This window comes from Gekko japonicus, unplaced genomic scaffold (assembly GCF_001447785.1).
Source record: "Gekko japonicus isolate JY-2015 unplaced genomic scaffold, Gekko_japonicus_V1.1 scaffold998, whole genome shotgun sequence".
In the NCBI taxonomy this organism is placed as follows: Eukaryota; Metazoa; Chordata; class Lepidosauria; order Squamata; family Gekkonidae; genus Gekko; species Gekko japonicus.
The window spans coordinates 362,346-370,090 of record NW_015164216.1 but is presented as its reverse complement, the minus strand read 5'-3'; the positions used below and the strand labels follow the sequence as shown (position 1 = coordinate 370,090).

General features: G+C 38.4%; 1 protein-coding gene across 3 annotated transcripts in view; it reads right to left on the bottom strand.

Annotated features, from left to right (window-relative positions):
* Positions 1 to 6,979, bottom strand: part of PRPF40A (pre-mRNA processing factor 40 homolog A) — a 38,867-nt gene extending 31,888 nt beyond the window's left edge. The window contains exons 1-2 of one of the 3 annotated variants that reach the window (XM_015408486.1): positions 6,842 to 6,979; positions 3,542 to 3,622 (exon numbers count right to left, since the gene is read on the bottom strand). In XM_015408486.1, the coding sequence (XP_015263972.1) occupies positions 3,542 to 3,622; positions 6,842 to 6,979 (219 nt within the window). Of the gene's footprint in view, positions 1 to 3,541; positions 3,623 to 4,206; positions 4,805 to 4,839; positions 4,959 to 6,841 lie in introns of those variants that run through there. The other 2 variants (XM_015408488.1, XM_015408487.1) reach the window with 2 other exon arrangements.
* Positions 6,980 to 7,745: the final 766 nt, after the last annotated feature.

Genomic DNA, 7,745 nt, shown 5'->3' with positions numbered 1-7,745 from the left:
CAAAACTGTAAGAACTGTAAATTCAAGGCAGAGAGACCAGCATACAGCATCTTCTTTGTATGCAGGAGATCCAAGGCTCAACCTCTCTTTCCAGTTAAACAGACTGAGAGGAGTGATGTAAAAAGCCTCTATCTGAGATTCTAGAGATCTTCTGTGAATAGACAACGCTAATTCTGACAAACCAACAGTCCAACTCAGTATAAGCCAGCTGCATGTGTTCAAACTGAGACAATTTGCTGATGGCTACCAAAATTTTAGTTTCCAAATATTACTATCAGGCTTGTTTAGTTAAATGGTTATCCCTGCTGTGTGTCAAACATTGTGCTAATGGCTACCAAAATTTTAGTTTCCAAATATTACTATCAGGCTTGTTTAGTTAAATGGTTATCCCTGCTGTGTGTCAAACATTGTATTGCGTGCAGAATTTTAGACAGATATCCTTGGAAACCAGCACTAGTCCATAGATTCAACATAAAGATTCAACATAAAATTAATACTGTAAATCCATAATAGGAAAGAAATCTGAAGCTGAACACAATACATTCTAAGAGAACAGAAATTCCTTCTTATAGAAGGCATAACTGTATACCATACACATTATTTCTTTAAATTATGAAAAAGTGAGCTGTTCTGGAGGTTGTGCTCCTTGAATACTGAAAAGTAGGATACTAAGCAGCCCAATCCAAGTTAAAATGTGGACCACTTTACTCTCTAGCACAGAGAGAGCCAACTGACTGACAACCTACAGAACCTGAGGAGTCCTCTAACAATAAAACACAATCTTTCCTAATGTTGGTATATGAACCAAAGAAATCACTTGCACATGCTCAGTAAAAGCCTGTGTCAGCTTCCTGAAAGCCAAATGCTGAGAAGCATATATGCATATAACTTCTGGCTTCAGAGACTTAGTTCAGCACTGCCAGACTTGACAATGAAGATTAACAGGTTAAGTCTCAAAGAAAAGACCAAGCTGAAGATGGAGTAGATGGAATAGAGATATGACCATTGTACGTGTTTAGGAACAAAGTTCCATGCACATGTGGCAGCAACAGAATGAGAAAAAGACCTAAAAAACAGGACAGAGATAAGGCTATGAGAGCTTTAAAAGGTGTTTGTGCTTGATACAGAAATGAATGGGAGTCAGTGAGGGAACTTTAGGAGGACAACTGCATGATCTGAGCAATGAACAAGAGAATATTTTTGATGGCAGATTTTGGCAGGAGACTTTGGACAGAGATGAGAAAGAGGAAAGCAAGAGTGAAGAAGGTTACAGCAGTTAACATAGCAGATAATCAGAAGATTAACCAGAATTTTAGCTGAGGGGATGGAGAGGAATGGCCAGATTTTTGTAACACTGTAGAGAACAGACCACAACCTACTGAACTTGTGAGCTCTTCTGGAAAATGGCTGTCACGGCTCGGGGGGGTGTGTGTGTGCCCAACCACAAAATATCTACAATGTAGACCACGGCCAATTACAAAACATTGGGATTTCAAGCCAGGTTTCGTCCTATGATGCAGGCAGATTTTTTAAATACATTCTTCTCCAACAACATGCAGGAAAGCCAGGCTGGCTTTGGAGAAGAGAGGCCCTAAGAGGGAAGTGAACAGCAGGAAACACAATGGCAAACACCAAGATGTCTATGGGCAACACACTGGGGTCACTGCTGTACAGTAAGAAGTGACATCACTTAAACTTAACGAATATGGAAAGCAGTGTTCCCTCTAAGCTGAGCTCACAGTTTTTTAGCCTCTGGTTCACACATTTTTGTTTTCACTTAGAAAGGATGGCTCCAGAGTAGAGATGTGAAGGCCTGGAAAAAACCCGGAACAATTCGGGGGGAAAAACGGGGTTTTCCCGTTTTTTTCCTGAAGCCTTTTTTGTTTTTTTCCAAGTAAAAATGTCCATAGTCATATTTTATGTTTCTAAAGTAAGAGAATGACTTTCAATCTAGAAAAGACAAAAGAAATGTTAATGTAGCATTTTTTTCAATTTTTCCGAAAATTCCGTTTCTCCCCGAAAAAAACGAGGTTTTTTTCCAAGCTTAAAAATTTCCAGAAATTTTACATCTCTACTCCAGAGCAAACTAATTTATGCAGTAGCCAAATCGCTTGCTCACAACTTTAACGCCAGTAGCTCATAAAGAAGAATTTTTGCTCACAAGACTCCACAGCGTAGAGGGAGCATTGGTGGAGAGTGAAGAATGGGAGACATTGAAGAATGCAAGACATATCAACATGAAAAACAATTATGTGTAGATATGGAGAACAACTAAACAGAGAAAAGCCTGGAAAAACAGAAATAGTACAGTCTTTCAGATGAAATTACACATCTAAGAAAATGATAGATAGAAATACAAAGAAGCAGGATTGTATAGAGGAGGAGTGATTTTAGCAGAGAAGTCTGGTAACATCGTATTACCATGATGTCTGATGATGTCACACAAAAACAGAGTACAGCGAGGATAGTACAGCATCAACATTAGAATTCTTAGGGACCCCAACAGAGAAAGAAAAGGAGAGGGAGCTTCCCCAATAGACAACACTGAATAAACAATCTGCCAGGCAGGAGGAAACCCATATAAAAACAGCTGGGGAAAAAGACAAGAAAGAGACAACAGTGAACTGAAGAGTTGGTGGTTTTTCAAAAGATGTCAACTAGAAATACATATCTATATTTGAAGTGTTTATATTGCTTTGCGAACAGAACAGGAAAACATGGGTATTAGATAGGGAAACAAAATTCATTGAATTCTGCCTCTTAATTTATTTTGTGGGCAATGCTGATAGCTCAGCACCAAACAGTTAGCTTATACACATTACAACTAAATAAAACACAACAAAATCTAATTTTACTACAGCACTATATTTAACATGTGATAAATGAATCTGTTTAAGATCCAAAATAAACTAAAAATGATGAGTTTTTCACATTTGCCTTGCTCATGTATTAAGCAGGGGTTTGGTCTCAAATTTATCAAAAGGATAAGACAACATATACGTTAACATATAAAGTTGCATATACCAAGTCAAACCTTTTGTCCATCTATCTCAGTGTTGTCTAGTTTGACTGGCAGTGGTTTTCCAGGATATCACGTACAAAAACCTAAGATTTGGAATGACAATCACTGAACCTGGGCCCTTTAGCCTGCAAATAAAACTACAACTCACTTCTGACAGTGGATAACACCATAAGATTAAAGTAAGGTGCTTTGATTTAGCACATTATGCATGCCTTTTTGATCCTTGTACATACATAAACTGGGGGGGGGGAAGAGTGGAGACAAGATATCAGAAATTTACTGGTCATTTTTCATTAACCTCTTCCTGTATAACCTGTAAAGGTATAACTCTAACTAAAATCTCTGCATAAGGAACATGCAGAATCAATTTCTTTCCTTTATTCACTTTAAACAATTAAAAGTCTAATTGCTCAAACAGAAAGAGGTACCTGATGCTGTACACCTGATAAATACTAAAGCACAAAGTCAGTACTGTCTGGTGATTTTTTTTTTTAATTACCAGAGAAGTTTAACACTTACTGGTCCTGTAGGCTGCATAGGAGCATGAGACATATGGGGTGCCATCATCCCAGGCATCACCGATTGCATCATTCCAGGCATCTACAAGTAAAACATGATTATAGTATGTGTTTACAGCTTACTGTATGTTGCTGTACATATAGATTTCTTTATGTTGATAGAAGGATAGTATTTAAACCTGCTGAGACAGGATTTTAGGGGCATAACAAATGTGAATATAGAAAAATGAGTTAAAATCTGAGTAAATCTTATGGAGGCAGGTAGGAGCTCAATTTGATTTTCCAGTTATAAAGAACTAAGGCTTTAAGTGACCAGAAGAACTGCTGCAGATAATATGACCTAAGTTACAGGGGCAACAAAGAATGGTAAGATTTTTCAGCTTCTAGTGGTGACTGGTCAAATGGGAACCCAAGGCAAAAGTGAAGAACTGGAGGATCAGGGAGGAACGGATAGGAGAAAAGTTACCTCAAGAAAACAGGGCCCCCCCATGTTTTACTACTAAAAGTACCCAAAACATTAAAACTACTCAGAAGGTGCTGCAGGAATGGGGCCCAAGTAAATTAAACTCCGAATCTTCTAAATCAAGTTCCCAAACCAAAATCCCTCTGTGACCTACATAAACTCTTGAGGGCTCATTTACCTCATCTATGAACAGAGGATAATACCTGAAGAACTTGTCTCACAGTGCTGGAGTAAGAGTTATGCTTGCAAAGATGTTCCAAGATGAAGAGTACTATAAAGTTTAAGAATTATGACTGCAGGGTTCAAAAACATGAACTGTTAAAAAAAGCTGAGAAAAGCATGCAACAGGGATGCAAACTAACTTAGCCACTTAAAATCACAACACTGCCCTTATTTCCTTAAAGCATCATAAATAATGTTGAGTGGGGAAATTCTTCACTTCAGTGATATTGCAAGACAATAATTACATGTGGGTCTAATACAGGCCATCCAAGACAGAGACCCAAGACAGTTAGCATGAAGAACTAATTGGGCTTGAATGTGCATGCTACCTTAACTGGAAATGTATTTCTGAAGGAAAGTTAGAATGCAAAGGGTTTTATTTCGGGTATTTTCATTATTATGACCTAGGTGGACAGCAGCTAGAGAACAGACTATACAGATAACTAGTAATGTATTCAATTGGCCATAATCAGCCAATTAATTTGACTGGTGAGCCCCACAAATGACTCTTGGGAAATAACCCTCCCGCTATATGGTGACAATCCCTGCTGGGTTGGCCATGACCCCATTTCCCATATATCTTCAGGGAGCATCAGGTTACTGCTCCCTCTTACCTTCCATCTTGTGTGGAGGGAGAGGTATTTGGTAGGGCTACTGCTCCACCCTCAATCCACAAGGTTTTCTTGGAAGCGTGAGGAAGAGAAGAAAGAATGGGAGTGGCCCTCCCATTCCCCACCATCCTGTAGAAGCAGGAGAAGAAAGGAGTCTTGCCCCACTGCTGCTTCCATATAATTCTGTTCCACGCATGAGATGCTCCCTAAAACCTCTACCTAGGTACTTTCAGAAACATCAAGGATTTTTTTTAGAGGACTGCCAAACTCATAGCCTCTAGAACACATGCACCATGCTTGTTTCAAAATGCTGCACAGGTGGCACTGGATAAATCCAGTCTGTGCCATCTCAAGGCAAGCCACAAAACCAAGGGATTTATCAATTAGCTGGTGGGCCAAAATAAAGGTCTGTATTTCCCATGGCCACATGTTTAACAGTGCCACACTAATAACTTCAAAATACCTGTCAATTTCTGGGATATATACACAATGCTCAGGATGTCTATAATTCAAAGGTGAGAATGGGACTTCCAGTAAAATACAGCAATCATTATTTAAATAAGGGTGACTTTCCAATGTAGTATGGTATAACCCAATGCGTAAATCTCCAGTGGAACACAGTGACTTTCCAGGGTAGTATAGTAGAACCCAAAGGGTAAATCTCCAGTGGAACACACTGCTATTTGCTCCCAAAAGGAGTAAGAAGAGAAGTAAGACAAACATTCACTGCTTATTCCAATAACAATCAATGTTAACTGTTAGGCTAACAGACTAATATCCATAGCACAAGACAAAAAAGCCCTATTATTCTGATTACCAAAAAACTACATCAGCCACACAACTATTTTTAAAAAAACCTTTCCCTATTTAAGTCTCTCAGCCTTCACCTCCACATCCATTAGAAAAATTATCTATTTTTCATATACATATATAATCACTTCCTTAACATGTGAAAATAGATAAGATGCAGGGTGATGGGGTCATGAATGACAGATATATGAATGAACCCTAACAGGCAGCAAAGGGGAAGAATATAAAGAATTTATTAATAACAGTTACCTTTAAAAATTGGTCATTATAGATGGACTTACTGTCCAACAACTTTGCATGTGCCTCCCTATCCTTGCTTAAGCTGCACTAGACTAATATAATGTACTGTCATACTATTTGCAATCTGGAAGGATGCCAGACACCTATCAGACTGCTAACTAAATACTAGGACACAGAGATGTTCAGCCCTCAAGTGGGGCTTCAGAAAAGAGGTGAAGATACTGGCATTATGCACCACGACCAAAAGCGCACCTGGCAATAGCAGCCAGACACAATGTCAGCATTCTTGAATCCAGGCTGGCTAAGTCCCTTCAGCAGCAAAATTCTTAAGCTGTTGTAGGTACTTTCCAGGGCTAGTGAGGTCTATTAGCGGAGTAACTGATGCCAAATAAAGCTGACAATTTCACTTTGATTCCTCCAAATAATCACCGAAAATGCAAACAAAGGATACAGTCACCATAAGGGAAAGGGAGAGAACAAAAGCACAGGCTGAAAGAGCCTGGCTGTTAATTGACCATACCATTCAGAATTATTGGGCCACAAGAGGAATAGGTTATTTATGTAAAGTCATAACCAATGCCAGAAAACATTGTGTTAAAATTCCTTTTCCACACAAAGGCTGTTCTCTCTAACTACCAATATACAGGAACTCATCGAAGGGAATAAGTGGTTTCAGAGGTTCTCTTCTTTTGTTCACTTTTAACTAATTCCTCTATAAATCCACATACCCTCTGATTTCTACACACAAAATTTCGTCTACTGGCAAGAAAGCTTCTGTTTCAATAAAGTAAAAAATAAGAATTTTCACAAAAACTACAAAGAAGTTAAAAACCTGTAGCAATGTAAAGCTCTTAATGAATTACAGAAAAGACTAAAGTAATTTTAAATTACTGTTTCAAGAAAAATCTGTTTAAAAGTGTTATTTATATAACAGAAATCACAGAAGCTAACTTACCTGCGCCATTTGTGGTCCTCCCATTGGAGGCATCATCTGAGGCATCATTTGATGTGATACTGGAGGCATGTTAGGCGGCCTCTGGCCCATAGGATGCATCCCCATGGGTGGATAGTGAGGCATGCCAGGATGTCCCATCTGAAAAACAAAATGTTAATGACAGTTCAAGACTCCAAAGGCCCAGAAACACACAGAATAGTGGCACCGTGATAACTTTTCTGTTTGACCACTCTGGTATATTAGGTCTTGTTATAAGACAAGTTTCAGTTTGCCTGCATGTATAAAAAAATGACAAAACCAAACAAATTTACTCAAGTTCATGGAATTTCTCAAATCACAACAAAGAACTGGTTTTCAATATTTGGAAAAGTTAGCCTCCACGAGTTAAAAAAATGTTTGAATCTCAGTATGACATCAAGGAATGAATATATATATATATACATATATACACACACACACACACACACACACGCATGCATATACATCTCCCCTTCTCAGGTGTATCACTGGATCACTACTAATAAAATATTTTTTCCATTTGCTTCTGATACTAAATTGCGTCATTATATTGTGATGTGTTAGAAGTCTTAAAAACTAGCATTCAGCCTTAACAAAAATAGTAACCTGCTTGCTGAGTGAGAAATGAAGTGATAATAATTTCAGGACACAGTTTGTAATCAGCACCTTGAGGCACAATCCTCTCTGTACTTGCAGTCAAAGGAAATAGTGTAAGTACACAAGAAATCAATATGCTGAACAAGAAAGGCTGGGTGCTTAGCACATCACATATGGCCCAAGGGCTGTAGATCTGAACTGCAGCTTCCAAATTTCTAAGCAAATTTAGTCACTCATATTTTAAAAGTACAATGTTACTAAAGACTGAAAAACATAAGCCTACCCATAC